Source organism: Felis catus, chromosome F1, assembly GCF_018350175.1.
Source record: "Felis catus isolate Fca126 chromosome F1, F.catus_Fca126_mat1.0, whole genome shotgun sequence".
In the NCBI taxonomy this organism is placed as follows: Eukaryota; Metazoa; Chordata; class Mammalia; order Carnivora; family Felidae; genus Felis; species Felis catus.
In genome coordinates, this window is record NC_058384.1 from 48,513,054 (window position 1) to 48,539,368 (window position 26,315).

Here is a 26,315-nt window from a genome sequence, read left to right on the forward strand (position 1 = left end):
AGGAAAGTTGCAAACAGTATAAAAAAGCAATTTGAATATTCAGTGGAAGGAAGAGTGCCTGGGTATTTGAGGATTTGTAGTAATTTAGATTCCCTGGCCTCAGCACAGTTCTAACAGGGAAGGAGTCTACACTGCTTCTGCAGGGACAAGAGCCAATATGGCGCTGTGGGAGAGAAGCACTGTTCTCACGGGCTCTGCCACTTACCAGCTGTGTTATTAGAGGAAATAACTGAGATCTCGTGTTTTTTGTGTGTGTCTAAGAGGAAGGATGTGATTTTAGTTTCTAAGTTTCCTTCTAATTTTTAAAATGTTTTTCATCTCTGGGAATAATTTTTTTTTTCTCCCTGGAAATGATTTTTAAGTTTCCTATTTAAATAGAGAATAGATTAAGGTTGGAACTTTCAGAATAAATGATGAAAAGTGTGTAACCATGTTCCACTAAGTGCACCTTTAAGATGCACTGAATACTTTACAATCAGTTTTTATTATGCTTTCCTTTAAAGAATTTGCAAATGTACAGGGAATATTCCATTCGCATGTGCTTAAATGTTTACTTTTCATGACAAATAGAAGACAAAATTTTGTCTGTCAAATGAATACTTTGTGGAAACACGAAGTTAGTCATGCTATTTGCCCTCCATTTTTAAATGTTCAAATAATCTCCAAATTGGAGTTATTAACAAAAATAAATAAATCTTCGCAAATAAAATGGAAACAGAAGATTTTTCTTGAATCTTTATAGCTTCTTGTCTTGACATAAAATTATTCATACTTATTCATATTTATGTATAGAAAGAAACAGTTTTAGGAATATCTCAAAAAATACATTTTGAAAATTTCTTTGAGTTCCATTAACAAGTTCCAGTACTGAATGAGTGAATAGATGCTTAAGTCCCTAATTTGGGTAGATAATGTTGCAATATATATATATATATATATATATATATATACATTATTTTGTGGCACAGTTACTACTATGCAGTTCATTCTATAAGGACTTATCTGTCCATTCATCCATTTTATTTCTCCTCTTTCCTTATGTCCATACAAATCTAAAAAAATCAGTCCTCTGTGCCCTCAAGACCTTTTCTACACATATGCCTATATGCTGCCATTGAATTGAACCAATTGATATATTTTGACAAAGTTAGATCCATGGTGTTATTATCTATATATGCACACATTCTTGCAGTTTTCTTTTTAATTAATCTAACAGCCATAACACACATTGTTATGTGGCAAATCTTGATTGAAAGGAAATAGTTGAATGCACTAAATGGAGGGTTGTGTTTTGATTCAGAATTTCTCTTTTTACAGAAGGTTTTGAATAATGTAAATGGAATTTAAAATCACATGTATGGTGCTGAACAAGCTCACACTCAGCAACACAAAGATATATAGTTCTTGAATTCATAATGTCATGAGAATATTCACTTATGATTTAAGAGTATATTACATCTCTATTAACTCCTTTTTATTCTCCCGGTAAGAGATTTTTAAGTACCTGATAAAATGAATAATTCTAAACAAATGACTTAAAAATTCAAGCTTTACATATTAAAAAAAAGTATTCTTCTGGAGTAAAAAAAATGTTTTCTAAACCCTAACAGAAACTTATATTGTTTTTGTGTATTTAAAACATTTTAGCCTTGAGTATAGCGATTAAAGGTTGATCTCTCCTGTCATTTGTTTCTCCCCAAATTTTAACTTCATTACTGGTGTATCATTAACCTTTTTTACAAAAAAGGAAACCATTTTTTATGATTTCCAACTTGCTTGCCATTTACCAGTTTCTTATAAATCTCTGACTTTAGAAATCGAGGAAAAGAATCCTTGGCCATAAGACTATAGATTAACTTCTGAGCCTCATCAAAACATTTGAGAGTTGGTTCTGCAATGTTCTTTGAGATGAGGTCCCTGGTACTGAAGTCAATGTTGATCTGTGGAAATAAGTTTGCATATAATTACATTAGTTTAATCAAGGAATACATGGTTTATACAGATGGTAGATACACATATTATATAATTTCTTTTCTAAACACAAAGTTAATCTGATGCAAAACAGCAGAAAGGTCATACATTTATTTTTTGTAGTGTAGAACACATGTTTGGTTTAATTATATTTCCTAGGTTGAGAGGGTTGGCATTGACAGAGAACACAGATAAAGCCTTATTTTGAGATTATAAACAAAAATGGGACGGTGAAAAATCAAACAAGATATTTCATGTTTTTAAATTTCTTTTCCTGCAAATCCTTTTCCCTTAGTACTTTGACCCTAATACTTACAATGTACTCTCCCTAGACAGAACAATAAATAGAACTTACTAGATTGGCTTCTGCCAACCCATCCTCATTTTCATACTTCCCCTTGTTGTTTTCCCACACATCATTGCTTTTCATTCTGATTTGTGTTTCTTTTTGTTTGCCAAAATAAAGCAAATAATATCCCCCTCTTCACTGACTCCCATGCCTTCCACAGAATAGATCTATATGTGTATGCGTGTGTGTGTGTGTGTGTGTGTGTGTATCCCTGTCCCCATACCATTACTATACATGAGTATTCCCAGCAAGATCTAATAGAGATCTATTATAGTAGACACACCATTCATCTGAAAATTTGTAAAATGCCCCAAACCTTCTTGTCAAGATACTTGTCCAACTCTACACAAATTCCAGGGTATATTCTGTGAAGCAGAAAATTTCATATCCAAGTTCTCTAATTTAAATGGATAATATTCATGAAGTGCAAAAGATATTTGAATCATAGATTTAAAAACATGAAAGGCAGGTGCTGTATCTGTCTTATTCATCTTTCTATTTTCTGGTCTTTAGCAGAATATCTACCATATAATAAGAAATCAATAAATATTAGTTGAATAGAGTTAAAGTGTTTCTTGGCAAAATGGAAGAGATTACAAAAATGCCATAATTTGGGGGTCTGGTAAAAGAAAGACTATGAATGATAATTTTTGCTTATTAAATGGAGGTTAAAAGAGGAGGACATACCTATAATCAAACCTTTCCTCAGCTACTTACTTGCTATTCATTTGAATGAAGTAAGTTCTATCATTTCTTTTAATGTTCGATTTCCATGGTATAAAAGGGAATAGGAATAGCATCTAAAACTGTTTCAAGGACTAAATGAGATAAGTAATATCAAAATATTTTAATATTGTTGTTCCAGGAAGAAAAGAAGAAGAAAAACTTTTAATTTGAAAAGAATCATGAAAAGGCCACTATTTGTTCACAGATGTTCTTTGTTGAGAGACTTCAGCTACTCAGTGATCCCACATCTGCACTTTTATTTCTCTGATCATCCTTTTCCATCATCCATCAAAGTCTCAGGTTCAATGCTGCAACTTCCTGAAGACCTCAAAAGCTGGAATCAATTTCTTCTTCATTATACAGGAAGATGGTACAGGACAGTGGAAAGACTTTGGGATAATTTTCTCATCTGTGTTCTAACACTTAGGACCTTGGTGACCAGAGGGGAGTTATTTTAATATTTCTGAGCTCTACTTCCTCATGTTTAAGCTAGATAGTTCTTAACTGAGTTGTTACAAGGAATAAAACGAAATGATCCATATATTCACTGATTTCACAAATATTTATGAGTATCTATTATGTAAAAATGCTTTCTATACTTGGGAAAAGATAACCAACAACTAAATAAATAGCATTATTTTAGATTTAAACTTGAATGATGAGAAGAAGCGAGTCTTCTAAGGATCTGGGGCAAAACATTTCTGGCAGAAAAAAAAACAATGAAAGCAAAGTCCCTGATGCAAGAATTTGTTATGTTCTGAAAAGCTGCTATGCCTGGATGGCTGGAGTACAGAGTGTGACAAAGAAAGTTCCTGTAATGAGAGTTGCCTATGAGTCTTGTAGGGCTTACGTGAAGTGTAAAGAGTTCTTATTTTTCTGCTAGAAGCACTAGGAAGACCCTGAAGAGTTCTGAGGAGGGAAGTGGCATGATGCCATGTCGTGAACCTAGTATACCGCCTGCCTCATAGTGGGGATCAGTAAATAGTGGCCGACGTCAAGCTCTTGCAGTGGTTTTTAAACATCTAGGGTATTCTGTTTCATCAATCCTATCTTGTGTTGTGGGGATATGAGGATAAATATTGCCTGTTCCCTCCCTTAGCCATGCTGTTAATTGTTTAATGGCATCATCTGCAATTTGTTTAACTTTGTATTCCCCATAATAGTAAATATAGCAATTCGGCTCATTGAGGCATTCATTCATTGGGTGAGTCTTCACTGACAGCAGGGCTGGTGCGTGCCTGGTACACAGTGCTGGCGTATTATTTTCATCAGAACTGAACACTTACAGTAACTCCCCATTTCCTATTTGAAAACTCCAAAGCTTTGATTTCAGCATTCATGGACTTTACAACATAGTCCTACCTGATACAATTGTTTCTCCTCTAGGTGTGCCCTGTATTTCTACCAAGCTGGACACTTCCTTTCAAATTCCTTTTATTTTCCCACCTACAAACATTTTCTTTCATACCATCCTAGTCTAGCTGAAAATCACTCCTTTCACCATCTTCTATGTCTGTAAGGCTACATTCAAGTAATAGCCACCCTATGTCACTTAGGCTATATTTACATTTTGTGCATTCCTCTCCATGCCTTGAGCCATGTAAGGACTCAATAAATATGTACTGAATAAATAAAGTAAAAAAAAAAAGTTTCTATATCTGTTAAAAATCATGTTTGAATTTTGAAGAAAACTATTCCACTTCAGCCTAATACCAATAATTAATGTTTTTTATTAAAATAGGTTAAAATTGTTCTTCTGACTTATCTCTCTTATTTTTCTGACTTGTCTGTTTTCCTACCAAGGAGCTGCCAACATCAGCTATGATAGCTGAGTGATGAGCAGATATACTAATCCCAGGAGATAATTAGTAGTCTTAAGAGACTGTGTCTTGGCAATTCAGCTTAATGTCAGTGACAAAACATCACACCCACATGTTTGTATAAATGTCATTATTTTCCTCCAAGTTCTTCAAGCTCAAAACATAGGAGTCATCTCTGACATTTCTTTTTTCTCTGATCTCTCTCTATTTTCCCCCCTCATTTGCCTTTTCTTTTGTAATTTTGTAATGGTCCTTTTCACTCATATTTCTCCAGTTTAGTCTTTTATAATGGAATTTCTTTCCTAAATTATGAAATTTACCTCTAGTCTGATACCTCTTCTTATAATGTCTTTTCTTTCCCTCCTGAACATGTGAAAGCATAACTACACCAGTTTCACCAAAATATCACTTTCATTGTACGAATATTCAGCTGAAAACCCATTATTTTTAGTAACATAAGCTTTACATATCTTACCTTGGCATTTGAACTTCCTCATGCCCAGAGTCCAATGCGCTGTTTCAAAATCTCCTACTTGTCCTTAGCAGTATCTAGAAAACTGGTCTACTTTCTGTTCCTGAAGGAACTCTACCTAAAGCTCTTATTTGTGCTGTTTTCAGCATCTAAGATCCCTTTCACCCCCACGATTTTATTCTATATAGATTTTCCTTATCTTTTATGATTTAGCTTAAGTTGAATGTCCTCTGGGAAGCCTTCCTTACCCACAGAAGGAAAGTCACTATAATTTCCTTATCAATACACACTATTTTGATTTAAAGTTTTTAAGATATTTGATTTCTTGATTAAACAGATTTAGGGGCACCTGGGTGGCTCAGTCGGTTAAGCGTCCGACTTCGGCTCAGGTCACGATCTCACGGTCCGTGAGTTCGAGCCCCGTGTCGGGCTCTAGGCTGATGGCTCAGAGCCTGGAGCCTGCTTCCGATTCTGTGTCTCCCTCTCTCTCTGCCCCTCCCCCGTTCATGCTCTGTCTCTCTCTGTCTCAAAAATAAATAAACGTTAAAAAAAAAATTTAAACAGATTTAGATACAAAGGCTTCTGTTAATATTAAGTATTCAATCTGATTATCAGAGAAAACAGATTTGTCACTACAAAGAGAATTCAATAGTTCATGATATGGAACTAACTCTTTTTGTATCTGTTGTCTGTTCCCTATTTATTTTGCTAATTCCCTTTTTTTTTGCATGCCTCCCAAAATATGCATTCTTTCATCTATACAAAGTCTTCTCTCCCTAGATGTTTTCCTTGATTACTCTGTTTTCATCCCTGGCAAAATATTTGGACACTGGCATTATCTCTAAAATAATCATAATGATATTTAAATATGACTATTTTAACTGTAAATAATAATTGTTGCTATTTATTAAATATTAGTACCAATATACTAAGTCTTTATATGGCTGTCTTATGTCACATGCACACAACTATAAGATATACACTATTATTATCCCCATTTTTCTGAGGGTAAAAACTAATATATATCTGAAAAAGTAGGCATTTCATTTGTAATCTTTCCTAGAACTTATTTCTTTGAAATATTTTATTGAGTGGGTGCTTAGAAGTTGTGTGAAGGATCTGAAGAGGTGATTAAAGTGAAAAGTCCATCAAGAAGACAGATTTTGAAAAGGCGGTTCAAAGGAAATGAGATTTTCAGCAAATCTTTGAAGTACTGTCATGAATAGAGATTAAGGAAGGTAATTGCAGATGGGTGGGTAAGCCAGAAGAAGCCTGGTGGGGTTTGAGAGGAGGAAAGACAAGAACCTGGAGAGGCATGAAGGCACCAGATTATGTGGGACCTTGTAGTTCTCATTAAAGAATTCTTACTTAACCTGAGAGCAAGGAGGAGAATTTTAAGTAAAGGGGTAATGTACAAACATGTTTGGAAAACAACAACAACAACAACAACAAAAAACATGTCACTGGTTGCCATGTGGTGTGATAGCTGGGTGTGTTTAAAAGGAAGAAAAATGAAAAAAAATATCAGAAGTTCAGGTGGTCGACCGGTGATGGTGAATTCAACTATGTAATTAGTGGGACATGCACATATTTTAAAGATATCTAGAAGGTAGAATGGGTGGAGCTTGTGATTGAATAGTGAGCTGGGATGAGGGACACAATCTTTAAGAATGGCTGGATTTTAACAATATTCTGAAGAATGAGGTGACAGAAAGTGTTGATGGATTGGACATGGGGTGCGAGTGGAAGAGAAGAATCAAGGATGACTACCAATTATTTCACCAGAGCAAACAGAAGAACAGAGTTGCTATTAACTAAGATTGGGAGACTCAAGTAGAAGATAGTTTTGAACACAAAATCAGGACTCAGACTTGAATTTGTTAAGTTTGAGCTGCCCTTTAAACATTTTTTTAATGTTTATTTATTTATTTTTTTATTTTTGAGAGGGAGAGAGACAGAACATGAGGTGGGGGGAGGGGCACCGAGCGAGAGGGAGACACAGAATATGAAAAAGACTCCAGGCTCTGATCTGTCAGCACAGAGCCCAACGTATGGCATGAACTCATGAACCATGGGATCATGATCTGAGCCCAAGTCGGACCCTTAACTGACTGAACCACCCAGGTGCCCCCTTGAGCTGCTCTTTTAAAGAAATAGAACTAGAGGAAATTCCTGGCAGAGTGAATGTAAGCAGAAAGTAAGTCAGTCAGAGAAAGACGATATCATATGTTTTCACTCATATGTGGAATTTGAGAAACTTAACAGAAGACCATGGGGGAAGGGAATTGGAAAAAAAGTAGTTTCAGACAAAGAGGGAGGCAACCATAAGAGACTTAAATACAGAGAACAAACTGAGTGTCGATGGAGGTGTGGGGGGGGAGGGCAGAAGGAGAAATGGCTGATGGGCATTGAGGTGGGCACTTGTTGGGATGAGCACTGGATGTGGTATATAAGCAGTGAAACATGGGAATCTACTCCTGAAGCCAAGAGCACACTTTATAAACTGTATGTTAGTTAACTTGACAATAAATTATATTAAAAAAAGAAAAGAAATGAGGATTGCCTTCCCTCATTATAGTGTATGTTGGGTTATGGGTCTGCACAGCAAAAGCAATTGTTAAAGAGCAGTCAGTAAGGAGGGAAGAGATCAAGTCTTAGAAGTCAATTAAAGATAGTATTTCAATTAAGAGAGAGTGATCAATTTTGTTAAATGCCCCCTGAAAAGTCAATTTGGGTGAGATGTGAGAATTAAGCTATCAAAATTGTCACGTCTTTTCTTCTCAAAATGCCTTGAATTTTCAGTAACTGGGGGAAGAAGTGAAAAATGTTGGGCCTAATATATATATTCTGACATAAATTTCTTTAAAAGAATCACTTCTGGGGCATGTCTGTCAACCATACCCTCAACTTTGCATTCATTTCAACTATGATTTTTGGCTGAGTTCTACGAGAAAATACATGGATAGATTTCTATCTCAAAAAGTAAGACAGAAAAGATGTTGAGCTCAGAGTAGACCGAAAGTGAGATCCATCAGGAAGTGGCCTTCTAAAGATGCACACTTTCCAATTGTATGGTATTGAGGGGCTCCTGAATTGCTTGGGAGTTACAGGGCAGCTTAGACTTCGCTGAGCAGTCAAACTAATAGGTCCAGAGCCTGGGCTGAGCAGTGTGTCAGTTGAGGAAATAAACAGAAATATATTATTTCCTAATATGATAGTTACTTGCATTGTGTTTGTAAAGATACTCTTTAGTTTCAAGGACTCCGAGAAATACAATATTTAATATGCTTATTTTTCAAAAGATTATAAATTATCTTAGATATCTGAGACCACTGCACTGTCAATCTCAGAAAACAAGAATTGTGGTTCTTCCAGAATGACAGCTGAGATGTCATCACAACCATTTAGAAGCTTTTAAATTCTGTCAGTTTTGAAAAGGCCTTGACACTGGTGACATTGACAGCAATCCATTGCATTAAAATGACTGCCTTCTGAATGATGTTTGTGGTCATTGTTTAAAAACAATTTTATTCTAAAGATCCAGAATATTTTAGTACCCATGTGATTTTGTTAACTACAAGGCATGCCAGCCAAATTCCTCTTTGCTACACCAGTGGTTTTTAAATTCTTTTGGTTTTCAACAAATTATTTTATCAGGAAGAATACATTTTAAAGTGTACCATTTGGCTTTCCTGTGACCCTAAACCGTGCTTTATATAATTTTACATAATTTGAATGAAAAGTTTTCAATTGTGTTCTCACATTCAAATTAGATAGCCTTGTCCTCATTTAGAATGTATAGTGTAGCAGGAGACTGTCATTATGCAAAGGGTGTGTGCATGCATATGTAAAACACCTTACTAAAATGGAGCAGGCAGCATCTCAGACCTCATTCACAACAGAGCTTAAAAATTACTATTCAAATTAAAGCCGCCTATAATCATGTTTTTGGTTACATAATTCTATTTAATCACCACTAACACCTCTTCTATTACTTCATTTTTGGCATCATTAAAGGCACACGAATATTCTGAAATATATTCTCAAGGGGCTATTAAAGTTGAAAATAGCCAAGTTTGTAACATCTAGAAGGAATTCATCCCTGCACAAGACTTTATCCTTTTGTTCTTATTGGCTTTAGAGGCAGAAATAAGTGACACGAATCGGGAGGTAATGCTAACATCTCAAATTGGGCAAAGAAACAAAAGAAATCATAACATATGAAATCGCACAAATTGCTAAAAATAATGTACTTAATATGTATGGATAATGTATAAGGATTGCTAAAAATAGACGTACATAAGCAAAGCTATCTGGAACAGCTGCAGGGGAGTCAGAACGACTGGCTTCATTCAACAACACAAACATACTAATCCAAGATTAATTTCAGTAGCACAGGGATCCATGGAAGTTCAAAAAACACCTGAGTGTTTCTGTTTTCCTTTTTTTTTTTTTAAGAGAGAGCGAGAGTGAGAGAGCTTATGCGTGCATGTGTGAGTAGGGGAGGAGCAGAGGGAGAGGAAGAGAGAGAATCTTAAGCAGGCTCCACACCTAGTGCACAGCCACATGTGTGGCTCGATCCCACAAACTGTGAGATCATGACCTGAGCCGAAATCAAGAATTGGATCCTTAACCTACTGAGTCACCCAGGCACTCCTGACTGTTTTCTTTTTGAGTTGAAATGTAGCAACCAATTTTTCAGAGGCCCAAAATGATACTGCAAATTATTTGGAAGAAATACTCCCACAACTCTTTTTTCTCTTAATGTCATATTTGAATCTAAGCTTCATAGCTTAAGAAGTTATACAAATTAAAGAGAATATGAGAAGAGAAATAAAGCTTTTGTTAGAAAGGAAGATAGACTCTATGTGCCAAGATAATTTTATACTTTTGCCTTTAGCATAAACATCAAGGTTTCTGGGCTATTTTGCAAACATATAAGATAAATAGATCTGAAGAAAGGAATTTGAAACCTAAAACCATGGGCTGTAGACCTCTCTCCTCGTGGTCTGTTGTATCTTAATGATGCAGGGCTCATTACTTTTTCTCTAGGGCTCAGTTCATTTTCATTCGTACAATGTGGATGATTGTTATACCTCCATAAGATAGTGACAACGATGATCGGATGAGTCCACGTAGAAGCACTGTGCACATGTTACTCATGGGTTTCTTTAGCTGTGTTTTCCTCCCTTCCTCCTACCTCACCTCCTCCTCAATTTGCTCCTTTTTCTCCTGTCTCTCTCTTTCTTTTTCATAGACTCTTTATTTTCAGAGGCAGAAATTATTGGGCTCCAGGAGGTGAATTACCCCAGTTTGCACTGCGACATACAGTACTAGGCTTCCTTCCCTACTGGACTAGCTTCTAGGCACTGGCTGATCCTTTTCTCCACTGTTCTTCCTTTCCTTTCTTCCCTCCTATTGTGTCTTATTTCCCTCTATATTCCCATCACTGGTCAAAGCTCATGAATTACTTCTTTTGAGATATATTTTATCACCCCCTAGAATCGGATTTTCCTGATGCATGCTACCACATTACCTGTATTTCCCTACTGCAACTCTCATGAAAGCTTATTGTAATTATTTTTTAACTGGAGTCCTCCCATCAAAATGGTTAGCTTTACCTGTTCAGGGATTCTTTCCTTTTTCTTATCTGCACCAGCATAATCCCTGACATGTATTAGACACTTAGTGATTAGTGCACCAAAGTTAGGAAATTAATAAATAAGCAAACTCATTATATCTGGAGATGATTCTAGAGTTGGGGGGGGGCACTGTTGATAAGAAGCAACTTGTGGGGTAGGACAAAAACATCAACACACTGGGGAAATGGCACTTAAAAATGCAAAGAAAAGTTTTGAATATAAGATGGGGAATACAAAATTGGCAAGACAGTTATATCCAGAAGTGCTTCTAAATGCCCATTTTCATGGGCTTCTCTCTACCAATAATTCACGTATCTGTTTCCTTAGCTCATGACTCCATTTAAAGCTAATCTTAAAGGCCTTATCTCAATATCTTGTCTCACTACTATTCAATCATTATATCCTTCTAGGTTTAATGTAAAGAGGTTCCTCTGCAACTTTTTTTTGGTTTTGCACTTAATCATTTGTTGCCTTGCTATTTTTTCCTAGTTCTATAAATTTCATTTTTAAAAACCCAACTAGATTCAAAGTTTTTTTGAGTCAAACCATAGTTTCAACCTATTTTATTTTCTTGCATTTCCTTATCAAGCTGCCTGCTTCACACAACATATTGCTTTATACTTATGTGTGTGTGTGTGTGTGTGTGTGTGTGTGTGTGTGTGTGTTAATTCTGTTCTCCAACCTAGACTGAGCTTCTCTTCCATGGAGGTACTTTATCATATATGAGGGTGAATAGTAGGCACAGAATAAGCATTTACTGTTGTGAAATAAAATATGCCAATAAATAACATTATACTGTCTTAAAAATAAAAGCAAAAAACCAGACACAGATATTTTAAAAAGTGTCCTGCACACTACTTATTAAGATACCTTCTTCTTTATGACTATAGTTCCTGCTTTGTCTTATGAATTATGGTGTCTTCACATTTAATAAATACATTTAGCAATTAAGTACTTCACACCAATATCCTTCGACTTAAAAAACTGCCAATGTATTTGTTCCTGGATTGAATAATCCAGGATAATATGCAGTCGGATTTTGAATTTATATAATTTTAAGCATCTCACTGTTATATGATTTAGAACATTTTCTAATATCACAGAATGATGACATAAACATTTCTCTCTCTAATCACATATTTTTCCATCCTGACCAATTTTCTTTTCAATATAAAGGAATGATATAAATATAATATATATAAGTGATATCGATATAACATGAATATTTAAAATATGTTAGTGTCTTAGCTAATACAAAAATATTATTTGAATTTTTTTGAAGGTTTCCATTCTTTTGAGATGAAGTATTATTTTCTTAAAATTTCCCAATATTATGAAATATTATGAAATTCTTTCCAAATTAAAGGAAGAATGAATACAAGTTTAAGAACTTTTCCGTTTAACCTAAAGGTACGTAATGTGTGTTAAGTAGAAAATATTGCTTGAAAATATTTTAACATTATTAAAAATAATTTAAAAATATTGCTTGTCTAATAATTTTCTCATTTTCAAATCGCTTACTTAAAATACTTGGGTCATACTTTTTTTTTCTCAGTATTTTCTTCTAAAATTATTTAGGTATAGTCCATTCAATGAGTAGCACTTTTTATTTGAAACTAGTGATTTGCTAACATGTTTGTATAATTGTTGTTTTCAGGTTGAAACTATAGCCCATAGGGCTATAACATGACTTGTGTTTTTTAAAAAAGAAAGGGATTATAATTTCTTAAAAGCTGTTCTGCATAATGTAAACCATTGGCATGTGGTCTCATTCATCATTCTCATGTGTGTTCTGTGGTTGTTACATGCTTGTTTTATAAATGCTTTCTTAGATGAGGAAACTGAGGCTCAGAGAGATAAAGCAGCTTACCACAAAATTACAGGATTTGAATTAGATCTAGGTATCTCTAAATTTCCAATTTTCCATTACATCACACTAACTCTCTATTAGTGTAGAAACCAAAGGAACTGTAACACTGTAAGTGAGAGGGCATAAAGGCCAGTTACAATTATTATCATTTCTCTTAGAGACCTAGAAGTTCATTTTTTTTTGTTGTTGTTTTGTTCAATGTGCTGTCTTTGCCTGGGAAACTGAGAACCATTAGTAATGTCAATTTATAGACAGGGATTGTTTATCGTAAATTTAGTATAATCTAACTGTAAATTGTCTAAGTGCATAAATTAAAAATTGTTAAGTTATGATAGCAACTTTATAGATGAGGAAATAAAGACACAAGAAGTGGAAAAGAAAATAAACAGGAATTAATAGACATTCGGATAAGATGACTTTGCCATTGTCCTTTACTTTAGGGTTTGCTACCAAGGAAATTGGTTATAATTTTGATTCTTTGTAAGAGTCACTTATACAACTACAACTGTATAACAAAATGGAGAATATTTTCATATAAATCTCATTCTTAAGTAACTGTTTTTACTTATGAAAATCATGTCTTCCAGCTTCCATATCAAATATATCACCTCATCTTGTTAAGTCTGCCTACTAGATAAATCTAGAATACTTCCCATCTTTTCTTTATCTTTACTGCTGCCTATCCAACTTCACCCCCCACTTCTCATTAGCAATATCAAAATGTTTGCAGTTTCTAGAAAACACTGGGAAGCTTTGTACCTCCATGTTGTATCACCATGTCCTCAGTCTGAAATATTCTTTCTTCAAATGCTGACTTGATATTACTCTTTTCATGACATACATTTTTCATGTGTGAATTACCCTGAAAAAACATCCCTTAACTCTCCAGATTTGATCACTTTTCCAGTGTGCTAAAATGAGTTTTAAATGTGGCTTTATTATTATATTGCTTTTTGTATATTTGGCTGGTTTTATTACAAGTCACTATCTTCTGTTTCATCACTTCACTGTGTGGACAGGTATTCAAAAAATAGATTTAATGACTCAACATACTCACTGTTGTAATAAAATTAAACTAAAGCTGATGGACTACAGGGAAATATCTTGAAGACTGTGATTGGTATATAATATAAGAGGCAAATGTCCTTAGTAATTTGGGAATTGAAATTTAATAATTTGTTGAACTAGAAACAACTAATGGCAAATAATAGGAAAGATAATGACTATTTCAAATACATATATATTTCTTTGTTTTCAGTGAATTTTGTCATATTCAATAAAAACATTTTTAGACACTTCAAGGAGAAAACATAATCTACTACTTGAAAAGCAGTCACAAATTTAGTTAGATTTATTTAGCCAATTTAATTAGATGGACAAATTATAAAAAGCTGTAAAATTCTTATATCCTAAAGTAATGACTGTGCTGTTTGTTTAAATTATTACTGTGTAAATTTATTTTAGAAGACAAGACTAGGAAAACAAAACTGTTTTGTCAAAATTGATAATTTATTATATATTGTAAGATTGAATGAAAAGGTGGCATTTCTTATTAGAAGACTTTTCATGCAAATGTTTGAGAATGTTATTCTAAAACAATCACTGTTAATTAGATGAATTCATAAAGAAGAAAAAAATCTGGCTTTCAAATCAATATCACAATAAATAGGATATCTTTAGAGCTGATTTCAAAGCCTTTTAGGGAATGACACATTAATCAACTTGACAAATCTCATACACTATATTTTCAATTTTCCAGAATTATTTATTGATTCTTAGATGGTGACTGGGAAATGAATGTTAAAATAGCTCCACAGCAGTTAAAAATCCACCCCCTGCCTTCACCACCCCATGAATTCAAGGCTGTGCTTTAGTGGCTCATATATATGCCTGTAAAGTTATACTAGCCAATGTATGCTGCAGTAATTAATGTCCAATTAAAACTTGAACTACTGCTACAGCAACTTTATGTCCTGGACTTTCCAAAAGTGTTTCCATTTCACCTATTCTGTTCTTTGTCCCCATAAGTACAATAACCCTTCTTACACCATGAATCCTAATTTTGGATCAGAAAATATGATAACTGTCCCTTTGGAGGAAACTGATATTTTACCTCTATTAGAAAAATGACTTGTACCAAAAGTTTCTATTTGGTACTAGTAATGCAGTGTAGCTTTCTGTTTGCTATTTATGCATTAAAACTCTTTGCTTACAGGATATCATCGGGGGGAACGGAAGTGGTTTTAAATTATAAATTGCTTAAACTTTAAAGTGAAATGTTAAAGGGGTATGTGAAGATGATCACAGTTTTGGTTCTGAAAATGAAATCAAATATAAATGAGATGTTACACACATTAAACACTTTTTGGGGAGCTATTATCAGTCTTTCCAGGTTTCTTTCTAAGGCGTTTTCTACTTTCCTGACCTTAAAGCAGCGCAGGTGGGTCCTGATCACATAAAACAATGTGGCTCACACATTGGCTCATTTTTGCCATTAAAGAAATAAAGGTAAGCAAATCTGTCTTTTGAAAAATAAGACATTACATGCCATAATGTGGACATCCAAACTACTAAAAGTGAAGAATTCATAATGTTGGTTAGTAGCTGTATTCCCCCCACATATTATTCTTAATTTGTTAAATAAATTATTCTACTCTAGAATTCTATTCTATTTTGACTACCATGATTTACAACAGGAAAAACCAAAGTGAGCTTGAAATGCAACAACACATTTAAATAGCATTTCTGTAGGGTTAACTTTAGAGCAATTTAACTTAAGACAATAAATACTCTTTTTCAAGAGTATGAATGTCGTGCTAAAGAAACAAAACTTCTGGTCAAAGTTTTGGTCAAAGAAACAAAACCTGGCACATAACAGGTGTTGAAAAATATTTGCTGAATCAGTAAAAGATAGGATCATCTTAAGACACTTCTATTGGAGTTTCCAGACATTTTCTATTTGAATACATAGCGACAATTTGATTTCCCTTTAGATGGATTTAGTGTCTTACAATTGGGAGCAGATTTGCTAGGAGATGAATATTCACTATTCTAGAATATTCTACTCACCTCTTTAGGGGCATCAGCTTCAATGAATTCAGAATAAATCATCTTGGCTTTAGAAGCCATCTTTTCTGCACTTTCTGTTTTTTTGAAGTCTTCACAGGCAAGCCAGAACTCAACATTTTCTTCACTAAACTCTGATTTTAGAAATGTTCGAAAAGCATCTAGACCAGCTGTAAAATGTAAAAGAGAAAAATTTAAGAAACATTCAGTGCAGTATACATAACCAATATGAATACGTTGTATGATATGAGCATTTACTTAGTATTCAGTGGCAAATATTTATCATCCTTCTATATATACTTATGTTTTTGTCTTTAAGTGTAGAAACCTTATTTTTGATCAGTAATCATAAACATAAAATAGTCTTGTCTCTATGTATCCAATTAGCTCCACTAACAAAGAAAACCTGTACTTTTCTTTCTAGATCTGAAATGTCTAGGAGTTGCGTTTAGGGGAAAGTCTTTTTTTTTTTTAATGTTTATTTATTTTTGAGAGAGAGAAAGCAGGGGAGGACAGAGAGAGAGAGAGACACAGAATCCAAAGCAGGCTCCAGGCTCTGAGCTGTCAGCACAGAACCCAACACGGGGCTTGACTCACAAACCATGAGATCATAACCTGAACCAAAGTTGGACGCTCAACTGACAGAACCACCCAGGCACCCGTAGGGTAAAGTCTTTACAGCAGTTACTTTATGGGAAACTGCATAGGCTTTAGCTTTCTACACCCAATGCACTAAGCCCAAATCAAGCTAATGATGTTAAAAGCAATTCCAAGTAAGAATATCTTTGTTACCTTGAGTTGGTGAGGAAACACAATTTGATGCTAAGGGATTAGATTGTGTGGGTTTGGGCTCAAAGCAAAGAAGGAAGGACTGGCATTTATTAATTTTGGATGAATATATTGGCCAATTCTAATCTCTAACCCAGGAAAATAATGGGCAAAATACTTGGAGTGAATGCTTTTCCTCTTGATGTGGCGATAGGCAATTATAAGTCAAGGAGGCAAATAAATGGGCTTTTCCCCAATGTTACCTTAAACAAAACACTGATGTCCCTCCAATCTCCCTCATGGCACCTACTGTAATCCAGCCTGTTCATGGTGTTTTTCTCCTGCTCCCATGTATTCTCCTGAGCATGGATTTGTTCAGAAACTTTAGACCAGGGACTGCAAATAGGCCCACATACTTGCAGGCTGTTTACTTTGCCTCGATTCGTATATGCTATTTCCTTTGAATTTAATAACAACAGCTAGTGCTTGCAGCCTATGATTCCCATATGTCTTATGTCTCCCCATTATTTTACTTTCAGTCAAATTTACACATGTGTTATTCCTTGCTCTCATAGATATTTGAGTTTATGACCACCTGTTTAGACTGTTCTTTTCTTTATTTTTTCATCAAAATGTGCCCTGAAATATTCTTCTTTGGCATATATAGAGCTCATTCAAGAAGGTAATTCTTGCTAAATTGTTTAGGGATGAGTATGGTTAGGAGTGTGCTTCTAGTTAGCAGGTAAGAAAAGTCATTATCAGATTCCCGCAGTTGATGGACTAAGCCAGTACCTTGAGTTCACATTATGTGGTTTCATAGATTGTACACTTCTGAGGTTGGTATTTGTTTATAAATGAGACTCTGGATCTCTCTGAGGAGGAAAATATACATCAGTGCTTTTGCCTCTGGGAGGGATCTTGCCTCTGGGAGGGTATGTTTGTGGCTTTCTCTTCCATCTGCCACGAGGGTCCCTTAGCATGTCCTCAAAGCAGCTCTTCCCTGACTGTGTGCTTAGAGACCTGATCCTTCAAGTTCCAAAGCTGGGACTAATAAGCTTGTGGAGAATCAGGGGAAAGGGAAAATTAACTAGTGAAAAAGAAAATGTTAGAGATAGTTTATGAAACAGAAGCCAAAGTCAGTTGTTTGTAGGTTGCTGCAGGTACGAAGCAAAATGGTTTAGTGAAAGAAAATGGGAAAGGCTTCAAGGGAGTAAGATTAAAATGTCTAAAAACACTGGATTAAAAATAGATATAACCATTTTTTTATCATTCGAAATAGCGTTGAAATAACAAGTCATGGCAAAAGGTTATCAGGTACCAATTAAAATTCTCAGTAGAAATATTGGAGAGTGTGGATGTCGTTAATATGTGATCACTATAAAAAATTCAATTAACTGCACATTTATTGCATTTAAACATACATCCAAGAAGCTTCTGTGACACAAATTTAGGTTATAAAAATCCTCTTAGTAACACTCAATTAAAATTTCCATGAGTTTTGTCCAAACAATGATGAATTTGAGGGGTCAAAACAGAATTGATGCTAAAATCTATTTTATATAGAGAATGAAGTATACTTTAAGGATACGGGAAGAATGTAGATTCCTGTCTGGCAATATTTTATATGTGTGTCATTAAGGTATATGAGGCTTCCTCCCAGTGAGGATTATCTAAATGCATCTTAGAGAGATGGGAAGTTAGAGAACAAGAAACTTACTATTTTCTCACATCCTACCATTTTAACGAAGGACCATTCTGAGAGCCATTATCGGCTTCTCTCCCCCTGCCATCACTAGGTTTAGGGCACAATGGAACAGAATAAACAGCTAGAACAAGTTAGCTATCCTTGTCTTGAGCACACTATTTTACTGAACTCTGCTTCTATTCTATATATACAATATGAATGATCAAAAAATGTCATGTGACTTTGGAATAATATGCTACATATGATTAAAATGATATCATCTGAGAGCACTCTCTACAAATTGGAATGGCTACTGGTTAGACAAATGGAATAAACAATAGGTGTTGAAACCTATCTGAGAGCCTTTGTGTGGTACCTGTAAGACATATCTCCAAGATGACAAAATAACTAGATAATTTGGTGAAATCATTTAGCTGTTTAAAGCATTAAGAAGCATTTTCTTTTTGTAAGCTGTTTTTGGTATTATAAAAAGCAAAAACCAACAGCTACTCAAATGAATCTGTGTGTCTTCTACTCTATGTGGGCACGAAATAAAAAAGATCAGGAGATATGTTGAGGAAAGCATTTGCCTTCAGCTCAACATCTTCTATGCCTCTGGTCTGTAGTGTTGGCCCCTGGATCTCCGCTTCTCTGGAGCCAGCCGGATCACCACCTGCAGAGATACTTTCTTAAGGCTTTTTGTAAACCTGATCTGTCCCACTGGTTATACACTTAAGTAGAAAAGAAACACGCCATTCAAAACTTATAAAAATGCAATTCCATATCTTTGATGTCTTTGGTTTATGTTCTTAATTGGATTCTAGGAGCAACGTGGATTCTTTTATGTCTATGCTTTAGGAATTAGTTGTTTAAGAATCATAAAATCAGAATAATTTTGTTTAATCCAATCCAATTTTATATATGAATAAGCAACTATGAAAAATTCACCTAACTTTATTATGTTTTAAACTTTTCTAGTGATGGCTGGGTGACCCAGTCGGTTAAGCATCTGACTTCGGCTCAGGTCATGATCTCACAATTGGTGAGTTTGAGTCCACTGTCGGGGCTCTGTGCTGACAGCTCAGAGCCTGGATCCTGCTTTGGATTCTGTCTCCCTCTGTTTCCGCCCTTCCCCCATTCATGGTCTGTGTCTCTATGTCTCTCAAAAACGAATAAACGTTAAAAAAAAACTTTTCTAATATTCTGATATTTACTTTACAAATTTAAAGTGGAAATTCCATTTGATTAGTACCAACAATACTAAATTTTAAATATTTTAAAATATATGTCTCTGTAGTGCCATTTCTTTTTCCTGTATGCAATAGAACTGCTGCAAAGCAAAATTATCTATAACAGAAACAGAAGTTCCAAATGATTACTTTGAATCAAATTCTAGGGTATTTTATTTATAATTGGCCCAAATTGCCTTATTGAGCCGTATTAAATATAAATATAAACATCCACACAGGTACATATTAATACATTTAAATATGTTTTTGTTTTCACTAGAAATTAGAATATCAGTTGAAATAAATACTTTAAAAAGTTTTTTTAGCTTCCAAGACATGAAAAAACAAGTCATTTACTTCAATTTTCAACTTTTCAATAGTTTGTGAATTTTTTTCAACTTGTAGCAAGAACAGTCATTATACATACATCAAATGATAATGAGTACAAAAAAATGACAAATTTCGCACTTCCTATTTGGGATTTTCTTTTTGTGTTAACGTTTTGAGTTTCTATAATCTTGTCTTATTTTAAGTCCAACCTAATTCCATTTAGGTTTGAGACCTAAATTTGTGAGACTGTTGGAAATCTTATACTTCAAATATTGATCAAACTCATATTTTATGATGACTACAACGTTCAGAATTTAATGATTTACTTTTAATCGTTATATTTTTAAACTTAGTTGGATCTTACCTTGATTGGTTAAAAGTGTGTCCATATTTTCAGACCACGCCATTGTTTCTGTTGTTGGTGACCTGTAGAAACAACATCTACCCTTGACAATAGCATTGTGATCTTTTTCTCCTATAACCTACAGTAATATTTGAGATATGTGTATTTGTTGAGTTATGTAATTTAAAAGCACCATTAACCAAACTGCAAAAGGTAAGCAAAAATTATTTAATGTTTTTCATAGTGGACAGCAATAGCAACATAAAGTGGTATATAATTTGATATCATCAAATTACTTATTAAGGCCTAAATGTTATTAATGCTTAAATGTTATTAATATTTGTAAATTCTTATATTCTAATAAAGGTGCAAAGGAGATATTGCTCATGGTTCTATGAAGTATATTGAATTTTTCTCAACTATAAATATATTAATTGTTAATTTACATGGCATTACTCTAGTCTATTTCTGAAAAGTTTTCATGATAGCAGTAGTGATGAGTGAACTATTTTCTGAGTTTTCACAATATATAAAATTATCCGTGTCATAATTGTGTATATCAAAAAAGTAAAAGAAAATTTCAGTTAAGAATTTCTAACACGTGATGATCTTGAAAGTATTTATTTATAGTATTTTGAGAAGATTTTACCCCACTCTGAGACAGACTTTATTTCTCCTAAGACTGGTATGCTTCCCATTCTGGGATGATTTATTTAAATCTAGGTATCTGTCAGGACAGAGTAATATCTTTTCCAAGGAAGTCAAAAAATTTATAGACTTAAGTCTTCTGAAGAAGGTATACTTTTGGGGATATGATGTAGAAATAGTAAATCAGGTTTAAGATATAAATTTTCTGAGATGCAAATATATCATGCATTATTCCCCTTAATAAACTAAGATCCTGATGAGATAAGCTCCCAACCATAGAAAGCATCTGCTACCCAGAAAAAAAACTTAGATCATGTAGCTGTGATGTGCAAATGACCTACTTATGGAAATGCATGGGCTAATTTTTGAAAGTTTTTATTAAAACAATTGATAATAAAATAGAGTCTCATATCTAGTAATTCTTATAAATTTTACATTTGCATGTTAAGGTGACTAATCTTGAATACGCTTTGTGAAGTGATCTCTATGCTTTTGTATCTATTACTTCCTATAATTTGCTGCCATTTTTATTATTTGTGTTGGGATTGAGTGTGCTTTCTTCTGTGGTTGCAGATGTGGTTCTATTTTCAGATAATAATGGCTGTCCTCATTAGAGGGTGCATAGAGAGGGCTCTGTGACTGGGAATTCATTTTACTATCTTCCATTACTTACATTTCCTGTCTGAGATTTCTTTGCTGGTGGTAGACAGATGATTTTTCTTTCTCCCTTGATTTATTAAATCTTAGGGACACAAGATTTTCTGTGAAACCATTTTGAAATTGTGGGTTTTCATTTAAATGGACACTTAAAAAATTTAGTTGTTCAATTTCTATTTTTCATTAATGGAGAATGGGACTGAAACTTAGATTTAAATCTACATTGAAGAGCTTTTGTGCACTATAAAACCTGTTACTCTAACAAGCATATGTGATAATTCATATGACTCAAATATTAGATCTTGTAAGAATTCTACCAAATAGTGCTAAAATCATCACATGGTCTCCTAATGTGCACATGTCTAAAAATATCTCTATTTGAAGACTGATATTTAGTGGTTAACAGATTATTTTTAAAAAGCCTACTTTCCATGAGTGGAATACATGTAAGTGAACAGGGCAGTGAGGAGTTTAAGACAAAGCCTGGCTGCACAGTACACCCACTTTGAATGAGGAACAGCCACCAAAAAAAAAAAACAACAAAAAAAAACCACACACACACACACACATACACACACACACAAACAAACAAACAAACAAACAAACAAAAACCACTGAGAAACAATCTAGGCAAAAAGCATTCAGGGATGAAAATACACTTCCCCCATTGTGTAGGTTCTCTGATGAAATATTGTTATTTTCCACTATCAAGAACAGTATGTCTGGTCAAAAAAATGTTGAACATAGAAGCAAATAATGAAGGAATGACCAAACCCCAAATAGTGGTGGGTATTAAAACCTTCAGTGGAGGCAGCGCAATGGCTTTCAAGATGCTGGTAGATGACAGTGATAAGATGATTATTGAAAGTTATAGTTGAATGGCATTAGCATCAAAGCGTGTAATGGTGGAAGGAAGAGGAGACATGATGCGAAAGCATCATTGGGAAGCGACAGACTACAGACCTCACTCCCATCCCTAAGAGATGTGAAATTGGAGGAAATGGACAAAATCCATTCTGAAGTCATCAAGGCAAGTCATGTCATTTAGGGAGAGCCAGATTTTGCATACACTGAAAGCAAAAGGAATATTCAGTGAAGACCTTATCAGAAGTAAAGGAGTCTTAGTAATGGAAGTATTGAAGTAAATGGTAGCTATTCTAGTTATCTTCATTAGTGTAGGAAAACAGTGAAAACAAAGGAAGAAAACAAAGTCTGAAAATGGTGTGATACCAAGGACAAGAGAAAAAATGTAATGTTTTGAGTTAAAGAGACATACTAGATTATAATTTTCTACAGATAGAGAATATTATAGGTAACAGAATTAGAGATACTGGGATATTCTAGTATTATTTATGGTCCACCAAATGCTGCATTATTATAGAAGGTAAATTTGCCTTTCAGCTCTCTGAAAGAATACCTCTGCAGGTGTGTGATAATTCCTGGAATGCTCTCAGCTAACAATTTTCTAACCTATTTCAAGTTTGACTTGAAAGGTTCAATTTTGACTACCTGATATGATGGGAGGGTTGGTGGTAACACAGTATTTACTTTTCAGAAGCTAGGTGAAATGCAACTATTTAAAGAAATAATGTTCTTAATTTTCTGTTTAAAATTTTAACTTCTGGGTTGATTGTATATTTACAATTCTGTGGAAGAGTAAGTTATTGTTATATATGAATAAGCTGAAAGACTATTTTTAGTAGCATCAAAATGTACAACAATGTATTGAATGTTTGCAATCTATACCACATGGTGTTCAGCATGTCATATACTTTACCTTATTTAATCTTATAAATGACAATGTGTTTTAATCCTATGTTACAAATGAATAAAGAGCCTCAGAGATGCTAATGACTGGTGCAATACCTTGCATATACTAATAGGCAGTTAGAATTCAAGCACAGGTATATCTCCTTATGACCCAAACTCTTTTTACACTTCTTCCTTGAATGAATAGGTCAATATGCATATGCGTGTACTTTGTTCATGTTTTGGAACATTTATAATAAATAATTTGAAATTGCATTTTCTCTGATAGAGTTTATTGCATTTCACACAAATATTTCCTCTAAATAATAGCTGAATTGCAGTAATTGAGGACTCAATAGAAACTTTTCAGAAGACAGATTCTTAAATGTCACATGTTATCAAATGAAAATAGGACATTTCTCATGTTAGACTTGAGAATTATGTTTTATGTTTTAAAAAATGCAACTATATAAATGTTAAGAAAGAAACTAGCGAATTCAAATTGGTGAAAAAAAGAAGGTGGCTAATTTAAAAATGTACTAACTTGGTTAAATTTTACTTGACACGTGTTACCTTGAAAAAACGGACAATGTGCCTCTCTGCTATTTCTCTCTCTTTTTAAATTTTGTTTTGATTTTAGTTTTAACTCGAACAGAGCTTTTGTCTGACTGTCTGAGTGTGTGCATTTCCTGAATAACTGTGATGCATAATCAGAGTAACTTTTTGTATGTGTATGATTTGCCATGAAAATTCACCATGTATCTGGAGCCAAAATTGCACTTAGTGTTTCATGGGGTTTTGGCTGATTTCCTTTCTGTTTCCTTCATTAAGCGAACACCATCAAGGCCAGCAGTCCCCATATTATGTGTCCGGAGAAGAGCCAGGCCAGATGGGAACTGCGTGAAAGCTACCAGTTATCTTGCTAATTGTGCCAGCTAGAACCAGTTGTATTGCATTAAAAAATGTGGAATCCAACAACTTAGCTGTTCACACTCAATTAGCAGTGTGCTGGAGAATGGGAAATTCAAGCAAGGGGTCCATGTGCTCCAGGAAGTGACAGCTGCTTCCTTACCCAGCACTTAATATCTGTTTTCAAATTTCTCAATAAATATTGCAATAATGAATAATTTTTGCAAGGATCAGACATATCTATGTCTCGAACTCTTAACATGTCATTATTTTGAAAAGCTTCGCATAAAGAATGCTCACCGGTTTTTCTCCCTTTATAACCTTGCTTTATATTAGCAAATATAAAGAACTAACTGCAAAAGCAAGTCATGAGCTGTTGACATATTTTAGAAAAGAAGAAATCAATAGAGAAAGGGGAAGAAAATAAATCAGTAAGAAAGACAACAATTAGCATATTTATCAGAAATGAAGGAAACAAAACATCAAGACTAATGAAGGCTCAAGTGTTTCATTTGTACCTCTTCTGAGATAAAAATAGCTTTAAAAGGCAACTCACTTCACTGGCATTTTTCGTTCCACTGTCTGACTGTCACAGATGATGTCGAATTTCTCTTTCTGACTGATCTTCAAGCTGAAGGTAATGTGACAGCAGGAACATTACAATTAGTATGCAAATACCTATCCCCTAGGTTACAAATTGGCATTCTTTAAATCATGCTATGCTCAGCTCTTTTCATTTTGTTGTTAACTTTTCACTGGTCAAAACACTTAAACTTCTAAGTAACAAATAACTCATTGAATAAATGTGACATTTCTCTGAGTCTGTGGCATAACTGAAATAAATTCCATTTGAAAGTTTGGTTCCTAAAATTCATATACATCCATTTACAAGACAACTATTGTTCATAGGAGGTTAAATCAATGCAGAAAAAAAGTATATAAAATTTAATATTTGTCTTTAGGTATTTCATCAATCAATTTTTCCCTCTGTTCTTTGATTTTCAGAGAGTCTTAGGAAGACTGTACTTTTAATATGCTTATCTTCAACAGCTATGTAGGTTTAAGTATTTTTACAATTTTACTCATGGACTAAAATGTTCTAGTATGAGGCATTATGTTTTTTTCAAAATGTATTCACTTTCACTTTTTTTTTTTTTTTTTTTTTTACCTAAACACATGTATCTCTATTTCTTTTAACCATGAATCTCTTGGTATGTTCTGCCAATGTTTCTTTATGGACGCTGATATTTAAGTTCATAATGTTTGAATATATTTATTAAAATACAGACCATATATTGTATTTTTGTTTGTAGTCAAAGTTTTTTACATGTAACCTGGTGCTTCATCAAGCCTTTATCTCAATATAACAAAGTTCTTCAGTAAAAAATTGCACCAGTATATATTTATGACCTTCAAAGTAAATTTAACACTCCTGAAAGATTGATGATTTTCAGGGTGGGAGAAAGAAAGGAGTCAGAAGACAGCAGAAAATCTGCTTCTCCCTGACTTAGCATTGAAGCATCCCCATTTAGTTGATCTATAGAAACGCCTGAGGGCGCCCAGTATGCAAGTGGCCCTGGGCTAATGAGATTGACAGAAGTAGGAGAGATGACCCAGAAAGTCAGTGTATCATTAAGAAGGGTTGTCATCAATTAGCTCAATTCATTTTGTTAATTCAAGCACCATTAAGTAATGTTCTTATGCAAAAACTAAATCATTAAACATATTTAGACTTTTTGTTTTGCTGAAGGGGTATAATGAAGCACTAACTTTATAATATATACTCGAACATGCAAACTTTGGAAAAAATAAACTGTCAAAATGTAAAGACCCTCTTGGTAAAAGCCATGCTAAGTCTGTGAGACACACAAGCAGGAGTAGGCTTATTTTGCATTGAAAAAAAATTGAAATTTCTATTTTGATTTCAGTGTAGTTGCAAGAATGCTCTTTCTCGTACATCCTTCCCCAACTCACACTTACTATTTGTCTAATATACACTGCTCATTTCTTACAATCTTCTTTTAATTTTTCAGGAAAAACTAAGAATTGGATGTTATTTATCAAAACGAAAGGTCATAATAA

The 26,315-nt window shown here is 34.1% G+C and overlaps 1 protein-coding gene across 1 annotated transcript; it reads right to left on the bottom strand.

Moving 5' to 3' along the window:
• Positions 1–1,736: 1,736 nt before the first annotated feature.
• RGS21 (regulator of G protein signaling 21) lies at positions 1,737–24,800 on the bottom strand. Its single transcript, XM_003999494.2, has 4 exons — positions 24,790–24,800; positions 20,292–20,368; positions 15,920–16,086; positions 1,737–1,940 (listed from the first exon to the last, which is right to left on the bottom strand). The coding sequence occupies exons 1-4, from the start codon at positions 24,798–24,800 to the stop codon at positions 1,737–1,739; spliced, it is 459 nt and encodes a 152-aa protein (XP_003999543.1).
• Between the last annotated feature and the right edge of the window lie 1,515 nt (positions 24,801–26,315).